This window comes from Canis lupus, chromosome 8, assembly GCF_048164855.1.
Source record: "Canis lupus baileyi chromosome 8, mCanLup2.hap1, whole genome shotgun sequence".
In the NCBI taxonomy this organism is placed as follows: domain Eukaryota; kingdom Metazoa; phylum Chordata; class Mammalia; order Carnivora; family Canidae; genus Canis; species Canis lupus.
Genome location: NC_132845.1, coordinates 41,435,788 through 41,459,653, shown reverse-complemented (window position 1 = coordinate 41,459,653; position 23,866 = coordinate 41,435,788). Strand labels below are relative to the sequence as shown.

Genomic DNA, 23,866 nt, shown 5'->3' with positions numbered 1-23,866 from the left:
ATCTCACCAATGAGAGGTTAAGGAGGATGCTCAAGATGACACAGCTAACTCGTGTAAAGTTCCAATGCCTTAACACAAGACCTGTGTGATTCAGCCCCTCCCTTCTCCAACCTCACTTCCTCATATCCTCACTTGCCTTCCAGGCTCTTGCCACACCAAACTCTTTGAAGTCTCTCAAATTTACTGCATTCCTTTTGACCTAAGAGCCTTCAAACGTGCTGTCCCTCACCCTGAAATGCTGTTTCCACACTTCTTTATCTAGTTAACACATATCCACCCTCCACATCGTCCCTTAAGTGTCTTCTCATCAAGGAAGACTTTGTTTCAATAAAGCAGCTTTATTGAAATATAATGCAAATCCCAGACAATGCACCCACGTAAACTGTAAAATTCAATGGTTTTTAGTATCTTCACAGAGATGAGTAACCATTACCACAAACAATTTTGTAACTTATTCATCATTCCCTAAAAGAAACCCCATATCCACTAGCAGTCACCTCCCATTTCCTTCTCCCCACTAGCCCCTGGCAATGACTAATCTTTCTGTCCCTGTGGATTCATTTGCCTCTTGTGGATATTACATATAAATGGAACCATACAACATACGGCCTTTTATGTCTGGCCTCTTTCACTCAGCAAAATGCTTTCAAATCCCCTCATGCTGCAGCCTGTATCACTGTGTTATTCCTTTTTATGGACAAATAAGAGACCACATTCTATTTATCCATTCATAAGTTAGTAAACAGATGGGTTTTTCCCACGTTTTTAACTATTATGAACAGTGCTGATATAACACATCTGTACACATTCTGTGTGGACATGTTTTCATTCCTCTCAGGTATATACTTAGGAGCAGTGTCCAGGTCATATGATAAATGTATGTTTAACCTTTTGAGGAACTTCTGTTGAAGGAAGGCTTTCCTGACCTTCCAAGATTAAGGTTCTCTCTTGTCATTTGTATATTCTTTTCATAGTCTTTACTTCTCTTTCAGAGCACTTGTGACAAACGTATCAATGACCCAGGTAACTCTGGGCTTAAAGCCCGTAACTCCCTCTAGACCAACAAAGCCTAACCGAAATATGATGCAGCCACGCATTTACTTTCACATTTCTGTAGAGGTCACATTTTTTTTTAAATAGAACAGGTGAAGATAATTTTAATCAGATCATTTCTTTAATAAATATTATCCAAAATAACACTTCAGGATGTGTTAAATATTTTTAAAATATTAAAAACACTTTTCATCATTTTTTATATTAGGTCTTCAAAACCTAGTGTGTATTTTTTAATACTTCTTGCACATCTCAATTCATAACTCACATTTCAAGGGCTCAAAACCACACATAACTAGTGACTATCTTACTGGAAGATTCAGCTCTAAACTGTTCATTCCTGCCTGCTTTTGCCAATTACTGGATTCTCAGCCCCTTATGATGATGCAGTGGCTAGGATGTAACAGGTATTCCATCAATATCTGCTGAATACTGAAGGAATGAATTCAACCCAACTTCCAATCCTCCAAAAGCACTTCCAAAAATTCAACATGAACATAGATCCACCTGGTGTCTTCCAACAACTTGAATTTGTTAAGAAAAGGGAACAAAATGTGGGAATCCTGTATGCAATTGTGTGGGTTGCAAGGATCTTCTACTCTTCAGGCAAATAGTGTCTTTGTTGAAGTCAGAACCAATGTAACAAAGTTTTTTAAATGTGACACTATTTCGTTATATGATGTGTGTGATCCATTTTGAAAGCTTGAATTGCCTGTCTGGGGAAACCTATTTAATTTCTTCCCTTTTTTTAGAATGTTGGCTAATATTATTATAAAGGGAAGTAGCTCCAACAAGTGGGTGGACACGTACATGCATATATATATACACACACACATGCACACAAACACAGCTCATGAGTCCTGGGGCAAATGAATCTAACAGCAGCTTCCTAATAGCCGGCCCTCTTTGTGGTGAGGAAATAATAACCAGCACGTAAATGCCTGAATATACTCAACCATTCCCACTCTCTGCAAAGTTCAAATCTATCAATGATTTACTTCCTGGGTTCCTTGAAACCAGCTTTGTCAAAATTACTCAGAAACGGAATGAGGCCACACACTGCCCCCTAAAGATTCAGGACAAGGCAAGTCAGCCATGGTCAGTGCAGAGTTGGCCACACGTGATTACCCTTAGATGTGGGAAAGCAATGCCCTCCCATCGACCCTTGCCAGCCAGGTCTCCATTGCCTGGGCTGCAGCCAGAAGCATTCAGGCACAGGTGCATTAAGCAAGTATTGCTGAATTTTATTGGTGATTAGAGAGTTGTAGTCAATTACAGTGCATTAATGGACCAACTTCTTCACAATGTCTTCTATCCAGGTCCTTTGCCATATGACTTTGTAGTTCTTCCCACTAAAGAGTCAGGATGGACTTCTCTAGCCCTTGATGTTAGGTTTAGCTAATGGAATGTTGGTCTGTGTTTTGTGACCAAAAACCTAAAATGTGAATGCTCAATCCTTTTTCTTGCATTCTTATGCTTCTACTAGCATGATAAGAACATGTGAGCTTACTGGTCTCAGAAGAAGATAAGAAGCCCCAGAAGCAGAGCAGTGCTTCCCAGATGTACCCCACCCAAATCAATCAACCCTCAGCTGACTGACCCAAAGATCCACAAAAATAGTTGTTATATTAAAGCTATCGATTTGGCTTTTGTGACAATAGCTAACTGATACAAGAGTCACTGTCCCTTATTTCTATAGGTTTCAACAAATTTGAACAGTTATACAGGGATCCTCCAACTATATTTATGACTAAGTGAATTGGAGAACTAGTGTGACCCTGACACTTATCAGTCACCTGCCCAGAAACTAGTTATTCCTTTCTTCTTCCCTATCAACAGAACCGCTATTTTACTCAGGTACTGAGCTGCCTTGCCTCTAAGGAAGTGTGGCCCAGCCCCAGGAAATGGTTTGGCAAACTCTAAAAAAAAAACAAATCTGATTATTTACTGTTTTCGTAAATAAAGTTTCATTGGAACAAAACAAGGCCCATTTGTTTATGCACTGTCTATTGCTGTTTTCACACTACAATGGCAGAGGTGAGTAGCTATAACATAAGTTGTCTGGACCAAAAAGCCTGAAATATTACTATTTTTTACAAAAAAGAAAAGTTTGCTGTTCCCTAGTCTAAGGCTTAGATTCTAAATTAACCATGTTACTCAAATCCCCCTTTGCCCTGGATGTTTTAAGACTGTTCCTGAGGGACACCTGAGTGGCTCAGCGGTTGAGCATCTGCCTTCAGCCCAGGGTGTGATCCTGGAGACTCGGGATCAAGGCCCACATCGGGCTCCCTACATGGAGCCTGCTTCTCCCTCTGCCTGTGTCTCTGCTTCTGTGTGTGTGTGTGTATGCGCGTGTCTCATGAATAAATAAATAAAATCTTTAAAAAAAAAAAAAAAGACTGGTCCTGAGACTCCATTCTGACTGTTCTCTTGAGAGACTCCCCTCCCCCACTTCCTGTCAGCCCAGGACTAATGTGGCTGCAATGTAGGAACTCTGCTGGAATTTGCGGCAGAGACTTTGCCCCTTCCTTCTTGCCTTGGAGTGTTGTCATGTGAGGACTTCATATTTGGGTTGTGGCAACCTCCAAGACCCTAAGAAGAAAGGCGAGAGCATCACAGAAAAATCAACAAGAAACTCATTGTCTCAAGCTATTTATTTAGCACACCCTAGAATTGGCTATCTCTGGTGTTAGTATATAAGATGATGAACCCCTTCTGTTCAAGATGTGTGGTTGGTCCACTTGCTGGCTGATGCTGCCAGAGGCAGGTCTTGCCTGTCCTACTTGCCATAAAAGCCTATAGCCTATGCAAGGAACTAAGGAGGTGAACCCTACCACCATAATTTAGGCAAAGTAACCCATCCACTAATACATGAACTTGGCCTAATAGCATTTCCTCAGTCTTGCCAATCATATCAACTTGTCCTCTCACAAAAGGAGTAGGGAGAAATATGGAAACTCCTGTCCTAGTTTATGCTCAATGGGACAGAGGTGATGCTGGAACTTCCTTCCTCTATGGGTCAGAGGGGAAACCCAGGACAGTGCCAGGCAGGAGAGATGCAGCAATGGAGGTGATATTTATGGAGCATTAGATTCAGTTAAAACTGCATTCCTAGACATTAGATTTAAGAATGGAAACTTGGAGTCATGTCTGCTAGCATTCTTCTTCCCTCCAAACCAGAGGGAATAAATGTTGCTCTACCATGCCTCGGTGTAAGAAATGTCACATTCCTATTTCTGTAACTCCAGTTAAATCTGCTCTGAGTCCCCATACGCCTGGCAGGTGGAGAATTCAATCTTGTCATTATCGGGGCTTCTTACCCTTCTCCATGAGTTTACATAAGAACTCTGAGCTTACACATTGTTGGAAAGCCAGACAGGAACTAGGTCCCTGGAGTTCACCATTATTGCAGCTGCTCCCAATCTGTCAATACTTTGGAGCTGTCTGCCATAAGAGTACCCTCATATGGTCATTCCTGATCATATTCTTAGCCACAGGACCTTTGCTATAATAGGTCTCCACTATATATGCAAAATCCAAAAAGCCTTCTCTTAATCTCAGCTTCCTCTAAGATCAAGCCACTCCCACTTTCTTACCCCTAAACACAAATGCCAGCTCCTCCCCATCACTCCAAACTTTAGTAATGATTCAGATACACCTTCCTAAATGGACCTCAGTCAGTAAACCTCTTCACCTTCCCTCCTCGAGGAGACAGTACAGGGTTACCTGAGATCTTCAGAAGCCCAGTGATGTCCTCTCCTTTTGGTGGTCTGAGAATAGGAACTATACTCTCATGTTCAAGAGCTGTGTTTATCCTGCTCACCACTATATCCTCAGTGCCTGGCACACAGTAGGTGCTGTTAGTGTCTTCTGAACCGAACTATTAAGGTAAAGATATTAGCAGAAACCTGCCAAGCAACAGGATGGAAAACCAACCAATAACAAGAACAACCAAATTGAAGCAATCATGGCTTTGAGCTCTGAACACACAGGGCACCAGCCCAAATTTGGGCAATTTTAATACAACAGCCATTTTGCCTCCAAACAAACTGGCATCAGCTTGAGAAATCTCCCTCTGCCTCTTAAAGAGAGCCAGCTTCTTTTTCTTGAACTATGTAGCATTCCTCCCCAGGGTTGCAAAGGAGCAGTATCCACCCCACTATCACCAGGTGAGGACTACAGTCAAGTGCCCACGGTTAGATAGTTAATTAGTATATGTTAAAGGGGAAAACAAAATAACATACACATCAATTCATAGCCATCACCACTTTCTAGAGGACAGACCCCCATTTGTGGAATCTTTTGCGAGGCCAGACCCCCATTTGTGGAATCTTTTGCAAGGCAAGAACAAAATAAAGGGATAAGATCTCAGAGTCCTCAGCTATCTAGGAAGGAGGAGGTAAGTAGAAAAATGCAGGAGTGAAGCAAAGTGAGAGAGGTCAATGACCAAGACCAATAGCAAATCATGTGACCCTCTCCATGTCCCAAAACCTCAAACAAAGTTATCAAAATGCATCAATGCTTGTTGTGAATGGTTTATGCTTATGGAAATCAGAGCAGGAACCAAGTTTCTGGTTAAAAATGGTGGAGGACAGAGGCAGCAAACATGGACTCAAGTGCCCAGGAGGCTGGGGAGGCTCTAAGATACTGAACCTCCACCCCAGTCTCAATAGAAATGTAAGGCACGGATTGACACATCCATGGACCAAAGAATTTGTGGGCTTGAGTACATTGGTTCCTGAAGCAATGCCTCTAGGGCATCTCCTAGATTCATCACTTCCTACTGGGACTATCAACTAAAACCTCAGTTCCTCAGCCATAAAGCAGAGGTCATATAATCTACTTTAACAGGAAGTTATTGTGAGATTAAGAGATGATGACAGTAAAGATGTTCAGCACAGCATTTAGAACATGGCAAGCTCTCCCTAAATATGAGCCATCTCCACCTTGACCTCTAGATCTCAGAGGACATAGGGCTCCCCATGGACACAGTGGGCCCCAAATCAGGCTGAGTAGCAGAATCCCTTGGGGATACCCAAGCCCTGCCCAAGATCTGCTGAGTCAGAATCACTGGAGGCAGGGCCCAAGAATCTGTATTTTAAAGTTCATTAAGTGACCAATAGAACAGCAACTTTTTGACATTTCTTTTACATTTCTATCATTCTTAATATATTCACAGATATATATAACCATCACCAGAATCCATTTTAGAACATTTCATCACCTCAGAAAGGGGTCCCATACCCTTTAGCTATCACCCCACACCTTGATCCCATATGCCAGTCCTAGGCAACTACTATAATTTCTGCCTCTATAGATTTCCCTATTCTAGACTTTCATATCAATGAAATCATATAATATGTGACCTTTTTGTGTCTGGCTTCTTTCAGTATGTTTTCATGGTCCCTCAATGATGTAGCCAGTATCAGAACTTCACTACTTTTTATGGCCAAATAATACTCCACTGTGTGACTGGCTATACCACATTTTGTGTATTTTTTCACCTGCTGATAGGATTTGATTTACATCTACCTTTTGAATGATACTACTGTAAACATTCATTCATATTTGTATGGACCTCTGTTTTCCTTTATGCATAGACATATCTCCAAGAAAGATATACAAATGGTCAAAAATAGATGAAAAGATGTGCAACATAATTTGCCATTGGGAAAATGCAAATCAAACCACAATGAGGGCAGCCCGGGTGGCTCAGCAGTTTAGCACCTGCCTTCGGCCCAGGGCGTAATCCTGGAGTCCCAGGATGGAGCCCCACGTCGGGCTCCGTGCATGGAGCCTGCTTCTCCCTCTGCCTGTGTCTCTGCCTCTCTCTCTCTCTCATAAATAAATAAATAAATAAATAAATAAATAAATAAATAAATAAATAAAATATTTTTAAAAAACCACAAGGAGATACCACTTCACACCTGACTAGAATAAAAAAGACAAGCAACAACATGTGTTGGTGAGGAATTAAGTACACACACTGCTGTTGGGAATGTCAAATGGTACAATCACTTTGGAAAACAGTCTGGCAGTTAAATATTGAGTTATCATATGACCCAGCAATTCCACTTGTAGGTATAAACCAACTTGGGCTCTTTTAATCTGTGGGAAATGAACTATTGGTACTTAGCAAGAACAAAGAGCAGGAAAAGGAGAGAAATGGGAGTTGCAGACACAGCCTTCACAACAGGAGCTCATTGCTATTTGCCTTTCCTAGTGAGACTATCTCACTTTGATAAATGATTCTGGGGCTAAGATAAAATTATTCATAAGATGTGGACCCTCAGTGACTTCATCAGCTACTCACCAAAGAAACCACTGTCTTTCTAACCCTGAAGAAGATATGTTGGATTGGACTTGGTAAGCTGTGGTAAGTTTGATTTTGTATTTTATGGAAAATGGAGGGGATTTTCAAGAGTAATATTAACTACTGAATTATTTCTGTCCACATTGACTTTAAAACCTTCTGCATAAGGTCTGGCTTTCCTCTAATTTTTATTGCTTCTTTTTAAATTTTTATTGCTTCTAAATAAATTTCTAGTTCAACATATTCTAGGGATGATTTGATAAGAAACATATCTGCTTGTTTAATTCAGACTCCAATGGTCAAGCTATTGCTGAGCCCAGCTCTCCGTCTTCCCCCCCTAGGAAAGAAAGATGGATTTTTTTTTCTTTACTCAAGGATATAGATTTAAAAAAACAAACACTTCTGCATCTCAAAGCAGGCTGTACTTCCCGAGCTGCACATATTGATCAGCATTTTATTGTCAATTTTCTTTTTGTTGAAGGGGAAAAAAATATAATCTAATTATGTGTTTAGTGACAGTTGGGAATCAGTCACACTAAATCCAACTGAGTGTGTTTGCATGATTGAGGTGTTTAATTTGGGGACAAGGAGGCAGAAGCATTGGTCGTGTTTTAATGTAATTAGTACAGAATAACCCTAAAGGGCTGAAATATCACAACAGCACGAAGCTCATTCTGAAACAAGAAGGGATTCTACCTCTAGAACCGAGTCAGGCAGGTTTGTAGCTGCATGCACCATTTAAGCCATAACGTTTTATCAATGTCTCTTCAAGAGCCCATGGAATGTAGACTAGGAAAGACTAAAATATTCCACGTCTTGGCTATGCTTCTATAAAGGGAAATAAACTGCTCTGTAGATATCCCACACTGTGGCTCTCTAAGCTCCTGATTCCCAGATTTTTTTTATTTCATAAACCGGTAAAATATATACATATTTTTATTTGGGAACCAACATAAGGTTACCTCTTTGGGGGGAGGAGGGTAAGAGACGACTTTCATAAACTACCTATGTATATATCACCATAAGCAGTCAAGCTAGATTAGGTTTTGCTACAATAACAAAGAACTCCTAAGGAGTTGTTTAGGTTTTTTTAAGATTTTATTTATTTATTCATGAGAGACACACACACAGAGAGAGGGGGAGGGTAGACACAGGCAGGCGGGAGAAGCAAGCTCCACGCAGGGAGCCCGATATGAGACTCGATCCCAGTGCTCCAGGATCACACCCTGAGCCAAAGGCAGACGCTCAACTGCTGAGCCACCCAGGTGTCCTAGGACTTGTTTTTCTCAGTCATGGTACATATGCATTGCATGTCAAGAAGCAGGGGACAGAGGGGGCTCTGTTTCCACATTGAACTTACTCTAGGGCTTAAGCTAATGGAGGCTCCATCACCTGTAAGGGCAGTAGAGGGAAGACAGTGCTGGAAGACCATGCACTAGGAATTTAATTTCTCCAGCCCAGAAGCAACACACTGGTTTTCATTCAGTAGACAATGTACCTCCATCCCTAAACTCAATCCTAGTTATTCACCTGCACATTCACTTTGCTAGTAGTCACTCCACAGGAGAAATCAAAATGGCCTCCTTGGCAGTGTTAAACGGGAAATGAAAACTTGAGTTCAATTAGCTGAGGATGACACTGAAGCATTTCCCAGGAAAGCTTTCGGCAGCTCTGCCCATCCATAACCTTGCTAGCTTCCATTAGAGTAAATCACATTGACTCACAGCAAATGCAGATGAAGGACAAAAAGGTTCTTCTTCTGACAAAAATTCACCTCTCTCTCTCTCTCTCTCTCTCTCATTTTCCCTCTCCTCCCTCCTCTCTCTCTCTCTCTCTCTCTTACACACACACACACACACACACACACACACACATCCCTCAAGGCTGACCCCATTCAGCAAGCAGTACCCCTCCACTGAGCACCTGTAAATCTTGGTTTTATGACACAAACATGAGCAAGAGGTGACCCTGACATCAAGGAGCTTACAGTCCAATGGAAATAAACAGACTCGAGCACAGCAAGAGTTAATACGGGATGGAGCAAAAGAGCCAAATTTATCATTTGAGCATAGTATGCACTGAGGACTGCTTCCCAAACTGGGTTCCTGATCCAGAGCCAGGCCAGCTACATGAGACTCACATGGGGCCTTTTGCAAACATAGATCCCAACTGAGCCCCCAAACACCAGTTTTTCTGGAAAAGAGTCCCAGGAATTGGTATATTTAATAAATACCCTCCTGCACATGATTCTGACCCCTATGTGTTGGGGAAATATGGAACTATGGAAAACACCAAAGAATGTGCTAACATAAACCGTAAATGTTGACTGCTGTACTGACTACAGTGTCAGCATTCTGTGTGTATGATCCTAATACTTAGAGTAACCCTGCAAGGGAAACATTTGTGGGACTGACTGTGAGCTTTGTTGGTATCAGAGCCAAGTACCTATGATACTCAAATTCTGCTCTGCTATCTCCCTCCCCACCCAGAAGCCAGAGGGGAGCCCTCTTCCAAGTTTTAAAGAATGTGTCTCATTTTCCAAGGTCACTTGAAAATGTTAAATAAGTTGCTCAGGTTCCCAAAGCTTATAACTGACAAAATCTGGGGTTCAAACCCAAATCTGTCTGATTCCAAGGATGTCTCTACTTGCTTCAACCCTGGAGTCATCCTGGTGGTGGAGATCACAGAATCCACCCAACATCCATTTTTGTTTTTAAGATATTGCCTAAGGAACCTCTGCAAATATCTAGATAAGGGCTGTTTCCAAAAGAACCTGAAGTCGTTTTGCCATTTAAGACCCTACACAGTCAGGGAGCCAGAAGTCCTGCCTAGGTCCTGGTCCTGTTTCTGCACCTGCCTTGGATTTCCCTTTGTGTAAAAATAGCAGCAACAATCTTTGACAAATTGCCTCCCCCAGCAGAGACACAGAGGAAGGGTTAACTCCATTGGTTTTTTTGAATAGATGGTTTCAGGGTCAATGATGATTTCACAGGATAGAAAATATCACAGTCACAGAACACTCTGCATTCAAATAGAATGTTTTCATTTTCAAAGAGCCCTCTCTTGCCGTCTAATCTTATCCTACTGACAGTCCCAGGAGAGAAGCAAGCTTGGTATTCCTAACCCACTCTGCAGACAGGAGACTAGGCACAGCTCTTCCAGATGCCATAGAGGGAATGTGAGGATAGGGAAAGGCCACTGTCATTGGCTAGCCCCTTCCCCTACCCAATAGCTACTCCTAGATCTTGTGGATTTCCCACAGAGGGGATGGGGCGGGGGTCACTCACCTTTGCCAGTGAGAACCAGGACCCAACATAGCAAGGCCTGGTTATTTGGCCACACACTGTCTGGGATTTCCATGCAAGATGCATTCCTACCTCCCCTGAAAGTCTCAGCTGACTCAGAGAACACTTCCCTGAACCTCCAAGATTGGGCCAGCGTCCCTCATAACTGTCTGCCTTCCCCTACTACAGAACTTTTCAACCTACAGGTTGTACAGTACCTACAAAGATTAATAATAAATGGCAAAATCTAATGTCTACTGAGTGTGAATGATATACTTTGTGTCATCTTATTTCATCCTCACCATATCTGCAATAATAGGAGCTATTAAAAATCAATCGTCAGATGAGAAAACTGAGCTGCGGAGAAGTTGTATGACTTGCCAAAGGAGCCAGCTCGGAGGTGGTAAAACTCAGTTTGAGCCAAGGAGTCAGATTTCAGAGGCTGTGTTCTTATTAACTAGAGTCAGAGCCTTCCCAGAATCTACTAGCTAGTTAATAAGCTTTTGTTGAATAAATGAATGGACATATGAGCAGATGGATGGTTGGATGGATGGATGGGTGGACAGATGTGCAGATGAGGATGGGTAGGTATATGGTGGATAGATGAATAGATGAATGGGTGGATGGGTAGATGGATGGTGGGAGGGAGGGACTCGAACAGCATTGTTTGTCATTTATTCAGAGTCCTCTAAAAAACCGAAGGACCTCTCTCCACCTGTAAGTGGGTAGGTGAGAGGATTGCCCATGAAATACCCATCATTTTGGATAGTGCCCAGCCTCAGTCATTGCCCTCTAAACATTTCCTTTATTGACCAGGAAACTCAAAACCTGCATTGATAATTAATGCAAATTACATCTATAACTGAAGGTTGTTGAGCTGATGGCAATAGAGAAATCAATAATCAATAACTTGGCTATGTATATTGCTGCCATTCCAGCCAAGTTCCACCAGGGTTTTTAACCCCTTCGTCAAATTAAGCAGGCTCAGCTAGCCTTCCTAACTATGAGAAGAAGGAGGAGTTTATCAAATACTTAAAGTTCACCTTTTCTCACCCTCAGCTCTGAGACTCCTCCACCCCTCTAGGTCAGCCCTTATTCCAGCCTCTGGATTGACCCAAGTGACTACGTGCCCATCAAGTATCTTCACCTCTCAAGGCTTCCCTTCAGTCTGGTCTTCATCAAGAACTGGAACCGTTGTTGACAAAATCCAAGTCAACCAAGGTAAGGAATGGGTATAGGGAGCAGGACTCAGTCATGGGATCAAGGTCTAAGCCAACTTAAAGAAGGAAAGAATCTGAACAGCTATCAAGAGAGGCAGTGTGTCAGGGCACCTGGGCGGCTCAGTGGTTGAGCATCTGCCTTTGGCTCAGGTCATGATCCCAGGTCCTGGGATCAAATCCTGCATCGGGCTCCCTGCAGGGAACCTGCTTCTCCCTCTGCCTGTGTCTCTGTCTCTCTCTCTCTGTGCCTCTCATGAATAGATAAATAAAATCCTTGAAAAAAAAAGAGAGGTACAGTGTAGACTTTATATAACTGAAGCTGGAGAAGATCAGGGTCCCGTGGCAGACCACAAGCTAAATATTACATAAACTGTTTTTTACAAAATTGTAAACATCCATCCCCCCACACTGATCACTGTGCTTCAAATATTAGTAAGGCTTTTGCTAAGGACAAGTCAGAAAAAAAGGGGGGGCGCATTTTATGCACTATAGTAAGAAGGCTCACAGACAGGTACGTACCTGACACCATCTCCTGAGGGACTTCTGGGATTTGGGTTACATGTGTTTCATGTGTTCTCTCTCATTTCTGCTGTTGGAGAGCTGCCACAGTGAAGTGGTTAATATTATGTACCCACTGGGTTCAAATCCAGCCCCACCTCTAAGTGACAGTAGAACACCAGGCAAATTATGCAATTTTCCTGATTCTCCATGTCCACATCTATTAAATGGATATGTTTCATTCATTAGTCAAAATCTACCTGAGCATATGCTAAACACCAGAGACAATGGGAATCAGTGTAAGCATGGCCCCTGCCCCTGTGGTGATTATACTGTAGGAGAGGTCAATTACTCATCAAGAAATCATGCCCAGAGAAAATGGGTGGCTATAGCTGGGCTTGGACCTATAAAAGAAAGACATTTGATACTATGAGAACAGATATCAGGAACTTGCTGTGACTGAGTCAATGTGGCCAGGCTTTCCTTGAAACAGTGGTAAGTCAGCCTGCAGACGAGATGTTTACCAGGTGAAGGGGTGGGGGTGGAAAGAGCTTTCCAGGCAAGGAGAGCAGGATGTGCAAAGGCCCTGCAGCAGAAAAGAGTATTTTAACTATAGGAGCTTGAAAGAGACTAGAGAGAGCAAGTAAACATGCAAATAATCATAGCACCAGCCTCATAGAGAAGTTGCAAGGAAACCGAGACCCCCGTCTGTAACAAATTCAATAAACGACTAAACAATAATTCCTTCTAAAACAGGAAGGACAAGGTTCCTTGGTGGTATTTCCCATGAAAAGCTGCAGGGACTCAGAGGTCACATTGAACATCCTCCTTGACAGCCCCCCAACCAGAGGGACACAAATGCATCCTCAAGCTGGTGATACATGGGGCAGGGCCCAGGATGATTTCAGTCAAAATCAAATATCAAGAACCACACAGAATCTGCAAAAGGGGAAGAAACCGCTTTCAAAACTAGGTTGGTTTCTACTGAGAGTCTTTCAGATGGAAATTAAGCAGCTCTTCACCAGCGCCAGAGAGAAGAGCCTCTTGCCGCCTGAGAGAAAGAGCTGATGAATCAGGCACACTGGCGGATCAATCAGCCCGCGTGTGTGAACAAGTTTATGGTGGAAATGAAGGGCTTTATTTGTTTGGCAAAACATGATGTGGTTTAACCGCCAGGAGGGAGGAGTGTCTAAAGCATCAACACAACGGCTGTTGGCCTAGGTTTTCTAGAAGGGGGAGGCGGTGAGGACGAGGGCTTCCGTTTCATCTGTAGCCCCTTGCACAGGGATCTGGGGAAAGCTTTGCAGCCATCTGCGTGCTGTTTGCATCTCGTCTGGCTGGGCAGCTGTGCTCCAAACAAGGGTAGGTGGGGCAGCTCTTGCCCCTGTGTGTGAAAAGAGACGGGAGGGAAACCAACAGGGGTGACAGGGAGACAGATGCTAGGAAGCATTGCCTAGACCCAGGGGCTTGCGTATCCAACCCATCAGCCTCTAGGCCATGAAAGCAGCCCTAGAGGGTCTTCTCCATTGGTCCCCATCTGTGTGCCTATAGATAGTCCTTCATACGGAGACACACCAACACACTGACAACCCCCGCACAGAATTGGCAGATACGGTGAGTAAAAAGACAGGACACCAGTTAAACTTAAATTTCAGATAAACAATGAATTGTTTTTATGGCCCAAATGTTGCAGTAGGATACACCTATACTAAAAAATTTGTTAACTGAAAGTCAATGCTAACCGGCAACCCTAGTCCCAAACAAACACAACCTGAAATTTGGAAACTTATAGAGAAATACACACATGCACACATGCACACACAGACACACACACACACTCACACATGCCTTACAGTTGTCAAAGTGAAGGAGAAAAAGCAAGAGCCAAAATGGGGGGCCCACCCCTCCACACCTCCCCATCTTCTATCCCTGGGCTCAGAACAAGCCAAGCCCCTGCCAACTTGGGGCCACTTGGCATCCAGGTCCAGGTTGGGAATGCAGGTGCCCTGATACAGTGGGATGCTGAGCAGTACCTGCCCAGACCCCTGCTTCTGGGCTCTGGCCTGAAAGACTCACCAAACTCCTATGGGCCTTGGGAAGTATAGGGAATGGGCAGGGGTGTCTAAGACTAAAGGGTTATCTTGGAGCCCTCCAGATGAGGACCTAGAAGGAGCTCTGTTTCCTTTGGTTGGCTCCCACTGCCTCTGCCCCAATCTCTGTCCCTGCCATTCAGTCACTGGCTGAGCATTTTCTTAGCAGCTACTAGGGCCTGCTGCTAGAGTTGGTACTGAAGACACAGCTCCTGGTCAAACGGCAGTCTGGCTTACTCAACACTCAGCAATGACTCCCAGCACTTGCCAAATATGCACAACAAGCCAAATGTGTGGAAGTGGTGGTTACTTCACTGAGTCCTCCCAGAAGCCCAGAGAAGCAACCATTATTATTACATGATTATCACCCCCTACCTTTGAGGAAACTGAGGCCAGAGAGTTGAAATAGCTTGCTCAAGGACACACAGGTAGAGAGTGGTAATGCCTGAAGGAGGCAAATGCCAACTGTGGAACTTGCAGTAACATCATCAAGAATGTTTGGGAAAACGAAATTTCCCTCCAGTGTAAGGCCACCTGCCAGAGTTGGAAACAGAGTCCCTGCTAGGGGTGGCACCAGGGTGTGGACTGACCTAGGTGAAAGTGAGACAGCGAATGCCATTCTGGCGCATGCCCTTAGGCCTTAAGGGATGACCCCTCTAGAGGACGGCACCATGGAGAGCCTTAGGGAGCTGGTGGCAGGGAAACACAACCAAGACGCAAATGTAGCGCTGATCACCCTCTGATCTGGATACCCTGTTCCTAGAAACACCTTACAAAAACACAGGCACAGAGCACCAAGTGACATGTGCTGGAATATGTCACTCGGAGACCCATCAGTATAGGGTTGCTCTAAAGAAGGTACAGCGCATTCACACAGCAGAATAACTGCCTTGAAAGGAAGGTGGAGTCCAGATTCCAACGTGAAATGATGTCCAAGATATTTATCATTGAGTTAAACGGAGCCTTTTCCAAACAATAAACCTAGCATTATCTCATTTTTATGTTTATATTTAGATGGTTTATGTATTTATTCATGAGAGACATAGATACTGGAACTCGATTCCAGGACCCTGGGATCATGACCTGAGCCCTAAGGCTCAACCACCAAGCCACCCTGGTGCCCCCGATTTTTATTTTTTAAAAGATTAAAATGTAAAAAATTATGTGCAGCTATACATGCTTGTATACACACAGAGAAAGGTATGAAAAGATATACCTCAACCCCTCCCAGTGTTACTTCTGAGAAGCAAGATTGAAGAGAAACAGATAAAGGAGAAGTTTTGCTTTTTGTTTTCTATATAGTGATACTGTTTAAATTCTTTACAATGAGCAAATAATAATTTGTTTTTTGTTGTTTTTATTCATAAGAGACACACAGAGAGAGAGAGGCAGAGACACAGGCAGAGGGAGAAGCAGGCTCCATGCAGAAAGCCTGACGTGGGACTCGATCCCGGTCTCCAGGATCACGCCCTGGGCTGAAGGCGGCGCTAAACCGCTGAGCCACCTGGGCTGCCCAATTTGTATTTTTAATAAGCAGAACAAAAGCCAAAAAAAAATTATTCTCAGACCACGCAAACTCTTTCATCCAGCCTGATTCCTGCACACCAGGGCTTACGACTCCATCAGGTCAAAAGAGAACACAGAAGCAAAAGGGAAAATGAAGGTGGTAGATTTTGCCTCCCAATACCTTCCAATTTGAGTGAACAGGTTTCCAAGTCACAAAGTCTTCCTTATCCAGACATATAAGACACAAGCTGCAAAGCAAAGGTGCAAGCCCTGTCCAGGTTTTTCCAGGGCAAAAGTCTGAGACGCAAGGCAGGTCTGCACAGTCAGGGATGGAGGCCTGGACAGGAGGAGGCATAGAACCAAGGAGACCCTCAGGTAGCCCCTGCATTTCCCAAAGACCATCAGGCCTAGAGCCCCACAGAGCCCCCAAAAGTCTGTTTCTATGACACCCTGGAACACAGTGAGAGGAGCCAGGGAGAAGGAAAACAAGAAAATTCATAAAGCCCAGACACACCAGGACCATGGTAAAGGTGTCTGCTCTTCTCTGTGTTTTTGGAAATCCCAGCTTTCTCCTTTATGCCTTCAATTGTCCTTGCTCTGAATGCCAGCTCTCTTCTTCTCCTGTTGCCTCTACCATCCTTTTGGAGATTCTTCCTAGTAGCTTTTCCTAGGCCTCCTCATGCTCTGGGGCTGCACTCTCAGATCCCTAGCCTGCCCAGGACCCTCACTCTCCAGCTGTAAGGTGCAGGGGTCAGATGTAGCCAAGATTTTTTGGAGAAGCAAAGGCAGGAGCCCTGTTGGCTGTGAGCAACCTTACAGCTTCCTGTCGGCGCTGAAAAGAAAGGAAAAGACCAGCCCCTCCATGGATCAGCCCCATGAATACAGGGCTTTCGGCAGCCTCTGGAGACCTGTGCTGATGGTCAGAAGTCCTGTCACCTCCACATGAAGTTGGCTGCAAGGAAGCCCATGCAGAAAGCCCTGTGTTGCTCAGAGAACAAAAAAGGGAAATTAAATGCACCATCTGCTTATTAGTGAGAGCTTTTGAGGCAGACACTTAAATATGCATGCCTAGATATTATAAAACTTCAGGGGGAAATGTTAATTTCAATAATCTGAGTTCTTGTGCTTGCAAAAACCATCTTTTTTTCTCTCTCTTCTTGGTGATTTGGAAGTTCTGTACCTCAGACTCACAGCACCAACATAGTTGACCTCAATGGATTTGGGCAGCTGTGCAAAGTGGTACCCCAAACACTTGCTATGGATCCATTTAAGGGAAACAAGTAGGAAGGGAACAAGTTGCTATTCCCCACCCCCTCGTTTTGTCTCCCCTATCCAAAAACTGCCGGATGGTGACCTATCACAGGGGTAAAGAAAGCCCACTCAGAACCCCAGTCCTGCTTCTGCCACCAAAGGCCCATAAAGTTGAGACTGGAGGACCTGTCACTCCCTCTTTTGGAGTCCTGCAAGTTGAACACTTTTACTGCAAACTCTCCTCAGAACTACACACATTTCAAGGGCAGCTGTACTGACACCCTTGTGGGAGCCATGTGGGTGCAAAGCCCCTTAACCTGAGACTCTCAGGGTAAATATTTTTGTCTTTGTGAGCCATACAATCTCTCCCAACTACTCAACTCTCTGATTAGAGCAAGAAAGCTGCCATTGACAATATGTACATGAATGGGTATGACTGGGTGCCAATAAAACTTTATTTACAATCACAAGCAGGGGGCCAGCATTGGCCATGGACCAGAGTCTGTCTCCACCACTAGAGTGGGGTCTCCAGGAAAACTAACTGAACCGTCTTGCAGACCTGCACCTAGAACAGCACCTGGCACACAGGAGCTGCTCAGATACTTGGAATGAAAAGAGCAAATGGCCCTCAGTATTAAGAGGTGAAAATATCCCAATGGCACCATCTTGTGTCAAGGAATACTGTCAGGGCAGGGCTCTCCACTAAGGCTGGGTCATTTTCCAAGGTAACATGGAAAAGTGACAGCTGAGTGTTGCAAGGAAGACAGAAAGTTCTAGCGTCATGCACACAAAATACAGTTTTGCAAGAAAGTCAAGACCACGAGTGTCCCATGTTTCAGTGCACACACCCCGGCTGGGTGCTGAAATACCCAGACTTAGGATGAATCCAGGTACCCGCCCCATGCAACTGATCTCCATTAAAATTCCAGTAAGAGTCCATGAGCATGATATGTTGAATCCAACAGGCTCTCTTCAACACAACCAACCCTTATCTTTCTCTCCTGTCTGTGGAGCCACATGTCCTCTGCCTGCTGCTCCTCTGATTGCTCTTATAGATTCTTCTCCTTTCATCATTAAAATTTCCTTGGGCTTATACTGAAGCCCCTCTCTTGCCACTCCATTGTCTCCCCAGTCAACCTCAGGTGTCCCTATGGCCCCAAGTACCATCTGCATTGTTGACTCTCAAGTATAAATCTCCAGCCCCAGACCTGTCTATCCTGTTGGACATTGTCACCTGGGTCTGAGAGCAACCTCAGCCAGAGTGCAAAATCAAATTCATAGTCTTTCCTACCATTCTGGAGGTCAACCTCTCTCTGCCTCTTTCCCATTGCCATACCAAATAGATACTGAAGTTCTTAATGTATCTCATAAGTTTTCCTCTGTTCAGGCGTGCAACACCACCCACTATCATCATCATCATCCCAGCCACCACATTCCTGGCAGCAACCCTTCTGCAGCCCCCAAACTGGTCTCCCTCCTGCTCCTTCTACTCCAAATCATGTTCCAGAGAACACAAAGGGACAAGAACCATCTCAATGAAATGAAAAGAATCAAGAGGACTTTGGCTGGCAGTCTGCATCTTTCCAGCAGAGAAGCTCAAACCACCCTCTAGTTTGCCAGCACTGGGATTAAGTATTTCTGAAATAATTAAACCTAAGAGCTACCCAGCTCACAATCCAAAACTACTGCAGACACAGAGGCACCTGGCTTCCCAGAGTGGTGTGAACCATCCCTAGGTGGCCTATACTTCTCTGTTCTCGCTGAAAAGAATGCCCTCTTCCTCCCTGGAGGACCCTCCACCAACTTCCACCCCACTTTTGGCCCTTGGAGGACGAGTGAACCTCCTACGGTTTCTCACTTGCACATAGAAGCTTGCCTCACAAATTGTAGGAGAGCCCATGCAGCACCGTGTTCCAGTGGGTGGCCATGTCTTCATGTCAGCTTGAGAGATCGTTGCCAGGGAAATATCTATGTCTCAGCAGAGAAAGCTTCAGCCCTGTGGAGTCCAGCTGTGTTCAAATGGGAATCCAGAAACCCAGATGTTGGTCCAAAAGCTCTGTCGTGGCAAACCAGCTTTGGAATTCTCCAGTGTGGGAGTAAACTGAGTGCCACCTGCTCTGTCTGCCCACACCCTTGCCTCCTAGAATCCTGGACCCCGAGAACCAAGGAGGAAACTAGAAGGAAACCAGTGAGTTCCACGAGGAAAGCTGAGATGTCACCTGAATCCAATCTGATGTTTAAGTGGATAATATTCCCCCTTTGCACCTCACCAAATGGGGAAGGGGATAGAAGACAGATTCTGACTCTCCCAAATAAGTAAAAATGGAATTGACCATACACTTTGTATGTTTCTATGTCTAAATGCTATGCTAAGCCTTTTCCATTTATTATCCTGTAATTGTATTAAATACCCACATAACCGTCCACTAAGGTTGTAGCTTACTCTCTCCATTTTATAGATGAGGAAACTGAGGCCCATGGAGGTTGTATAAATTTCCCAAAGCTACATAGCTCATAAATGGTACAGCAAGAATCCAAACTTAATACCTACTCTCTGAAACATGTTTGCAAGTATAGACTAGGGGCTTTCAGACAAGGTGATTTCATCTGTGTCCTCCCCAAGCCCTCTTGGGACATTTGGCAATGTCTGGGGACATTTCTGGTTGTCGCACTGGTGATGGAAAGGCAGTGTTAATGGTATCCAGTGGCCATAGGCCAGGGTTGCTGCTAAGGATAGCCCTCCCACAACAAAGAATGATCTGGCCCCAAAATGTCACTAGGGCCAAAGTTGAGACCCAGGTACAGACCATCACCAGTGAGAAGGGAAAGACCTGCAGCCCTAGACTCCCCTCTATAGGGGGCCCCCTGCTGATGATAACCTCCCTGGCCTCAACCCTGGGGATCTTGAATGGGGATTCCATCAGGGGATTTCAAGCTCTGTCCAGGACAACCCAGGAGTCTATGCCAAGCTTCCTGATCTTGAGAAAAATTGAACAAAGAGCTAAGGTTGATAACCAATTACCTAGAAGAGATCCTTCTCCTCCACCCAGGAAGAGCTGCAGGCCAGACTCGCCCTGGGGTCACTTTAAAGGAGTCAATAAAGGCTCTGGGAGGATTGGTTCTTTGATACCTTCTCAGCAGCACTGGTCCCGAAGGGGGCAAAAGGAGTCTGTGAAACTTCTGATCTCTGGTTCAGATGCCCCACACACCCGGGTAGGGGATCAGTCCTCACCAGGCACATACCCTCCTCCTGCTGCACCTCCAGCAGGACTGCACTGAGATGGCTCCTGGGGACTCATTTTCCCTCCTAAAAGCACCCCATGGCAAGCACCAGAGGAAGCAACCACCTTCCCCTTCAAGGCAAGAGCCAAACCTGGGAGCCACTTTGAGGGACAACCAGTCACATGTAAACCTCAGCCATCCAAAGCACCAAACCCAGTGAAGGGAAAGGGTATTTTTATCCTTTAAAAATGTGTATATACAACATGGACAGGAAGGTGATGCCCATGCAGCTCCTGCGAAGAAAAGCCCAAAATGATCTGCACCTAAAAATAATCCTCTATTAAAGAACAAAGATGTTTTTAACATTTTAGCCAAGCTAATGGTCTATACAGACAAAAATTTCATGAAAAACATTCTGTTCTTCTTGATCCATTTGGACATAGTCTGTGAGTGAAGAAATGGACTCTCCTCAAAGAAATAGCTGCTGCTCCTGGCACAGCCCAAACTGCTTCCTGGGTTCTTTAAAGAGAATATTCCTGTAGAAAATGGAAAGAAGGAGAAATCTATCTGACAGGCATTCTGGGCAGCACAAGCCTGGCCAACCTTTAAACTTATAAACCAAGACACCATCGCTGTGAGGGCCCACTTCCCCCAGAAGATCCAGGTGCCCGAAAAGGAGAAAACTGTATTCCAGAAACGACAGTTTCTGTCTAGTTATGACATAATCCTTCAACCATGGGATCTCCATTTCCCTTTGTGAACTAAAAAGTTCAATGGGATTTCTGTCTTTTAAAAATTTCATCATCTGCTCATAATTCCTTAACCTCCAGAAAGCATTTAATATAAAGATTCTGGCCTAAGACCCTCATCTCTTGTGATGCACCACCAGAACCAAAGATGACAGCGAGTGAGCTGCATAGAGTGAATGTCAGTATTAAATCACATTTATTGGGCACATACTATGTCCTGGGCTCAATGCTAAATGCTTTCTATGGATAAACTTAATCTCGGGGTTAATAACCCCATGAAACCCTATTGACATCTATCCATTTCACCAAGGAGGGCACTAAGTCTCAGAGAGGTTAAGTAACTTGCTCTGCGTCACCCAGTAAAGGACGGCCAAACCCACAGTCTTAAGCATCCCCCTGCCTTGGTCACTTCCTTGCATTCTCATATCCTGGTCTTTGGCAAAGTCCCAAGTAATGAAGCTAGTTAGAGACAGGGGCTTCTTTTTTTTTTTTTTTTTTTATTTATTTATGATAGTCACACAGAGAGAGGGAGAGGCAGAGACACAGGCAGAGGGAGAAGCAGGCTCCATGCACCGGGAGCCCGACGTGGGATTCGATCCCGGGTCTCCAGGATCGCGCCCCGGGCCAAAGGCAGGCGCCAAACCACTGCACCACCCAGAGATCCCAGAGACAGGGGCTTCTAACAATAAAAGTTTCACAGCACTGCACTGCCCCCATAATCATGTTTCTAACCCAGGCCCTCTCCTCTCACCATACTGCGACACATCCCTCTCACTCTTTCCACAATGTGTCCCAATGAACCTTCCATAAGGATTATCCTTCTCCTGGCATCTCTGAGAGAAATTCACCTGGTTCTGGCAACCAGGTGACCCACAATCTGAACACAATCACAACCACAGGGAGGTGAGGTCTCAGAAGCAGCGCCTGGGAGAAGCTCCACACTGGGTCAGCTGGGCTTTGATGCAGCCTGGTGAATGGAGGCATGCTGCAGCTGCCTGTGTGGATTTGGGAGAAAGAAGGGGAACTCTCTCATGGGGCTCACTAGCTGCTAATCAAATTTTTAAGACAAGCTCCGCCAAGCAAATGGTCAAGAATAAAAACATTTGGAAGAAACAAAAAGGTCAACACCATTATCCATTAAAAACTCTCAAGGTGGCAGCCTTTGCCATGGGGATGGCTGTCCAGCCAGCCCTCATCTGTCCTCCAGACTCATGTGCTCTCTAAATGTAAGGTCAGCCAGGTCACAACTGGAAGATTCAAGAGAAGAATCAGAAAGTGGGGACTGAGAGGTCAAGCTGGCCACTGAGCTCCATCCCACACATGCCTAGTGACTCACATAACCATGCACATATGCAACAAAACACCCTCCCACGTACCCAGGGCCAGCAGGGACCACAGCCAGGTAGCACCTGAGGGGGTGCACAGAACTTTGCCTCACTGTCCCCCCTCTGAAAGGATAAGGAGAGGAGAGTGACTTCAGAGATGAAAGCCACCTGCCTTCTCTCTCAACTCTCACAGCCCGACCGAATGGGGAACAATGACAGGAAGATGCAGGGCAGGTGAGGGGCATGGGGTGAGCTGCTGCCACCCACCCGCTGACAGAGCAGGGTTTAGCAGGACCTGTGCTAGGCTACTTCCCACCCAAGCCCCTCACGGGGGAAGAGAAGCACACAACCAGTAAAGTCCCAGAGAGACACGCAAAACAGCCCAGGAGGGAGGAAGGTGCAGGGTGAGGGCTGCTCAGAGCCCTCCCTCCCCTCGCCCCAGGATAGAGTTTCCCCTTCCCCTTTCTGGCTAACCATAGAACCCACGGGTCTGCCAGCCAGATACGGACGACAACGACGACGTCGTCGTGGGAGAATCAGCAAGTCGATGCAACATAAACAAGAAGGGGGTTGCCACCAACAACCAAGCATCTAGTTTCTCAGGAGGTCCCCAGGAGCTGTCACATCGCGCCTGCCCGCAGGAGTTGCTGCCCAATCAACTTGGACCTGGCGGCCGACGGGGAGCATCCCAGCTCACCCCACCCCACCCCACCTCGAGCCCCCGTCCCTCCTGCGCCGGCCCCCCGCCCCCCCGCGCCCCGCTCACTTACACCTCTGCCTTCGCCACCTGTCTGGGTGCCGGTCTCTTCCCTGCCCAGACGTGGCGCGTCTTCTCCTTCCTCCTGCGCTGCGCTTCCTCCCTCCAGCCCCAGCTTCAATCTCTTCTCCTCCGGAGGGGCATCCTCCTCCTCCCGCCTCTGCCGGCCATCCCTGCCTCTGAGCTTGCCCGAGTCTTCGGGGCTGCCAGAAGGGCTGGCCATGGCTCCAGGGGGCTGTGCCTGCACTTGGGGAAGAGAAAGGACCCAGCAGGCTCCCGAACCCAGCGGCCTGTCGGTGGGAGAGCGGGCTTCTGAGCGCGGGCTCGGTGGGTTCGCGCGGCTCGGCTCAGAGCTGGGCTCCTCCGTGGACCACTCCTGTCTCTCTGCCGCCCCCTTCTGGCTTCTCACGCATACCGCAGGCACGCGTGGAACAGGCCTGCGCTCCCCTCACCTGCGAGGGGCCAAGGCCCGCTCTAAGCAAAGCCCTGCCACTAGGTTGCACCCCTATGGTCAACCTGACCAAGGAAGGGAGAGAGAAGGAACAGTGTCCTACGAGGATGGACACCTTGGTCTTTGGTACTACTCTGCATCTTGGAT

General features: G+C 45.5%; 1 protein-coding gene across 15 annotated transcripts in view; it reads right to left on the bottom strand.

Moving 5' to 3' along the window:
• The window catches only part of RBFOX1 (RNA binding fox-1 homolog 1), a 2,033,710-nt gene extending 2,010,126 nt beyond the window's left edge, over positions 1-23,584 (bottom strand). For 3 of the 15 annotated variants that reach the window (XM_072835698.1, XM_072835699.1, XM_072835694.1), the window contains exon 1: positions 23,282-23,576. In XM_072835698.1, the coding sequence (XP_072691799.1) occupies positions 23,282-23,491 (210 nt within the window). In that variant the 5' untranslated portion in view covers positions 23,492-23,576. Of the gene's footprint in view, positions 1-23,281 lie in introns of all 15 variants that reach the window. The other 12 variants (XM_072835690.1, XM_072835686.1, XM_072835697.1 and 9 more) reach the window with 8 other exon arrangements.
• Positions 23,585-23,866: the final 282 nt, after the last annotated feature.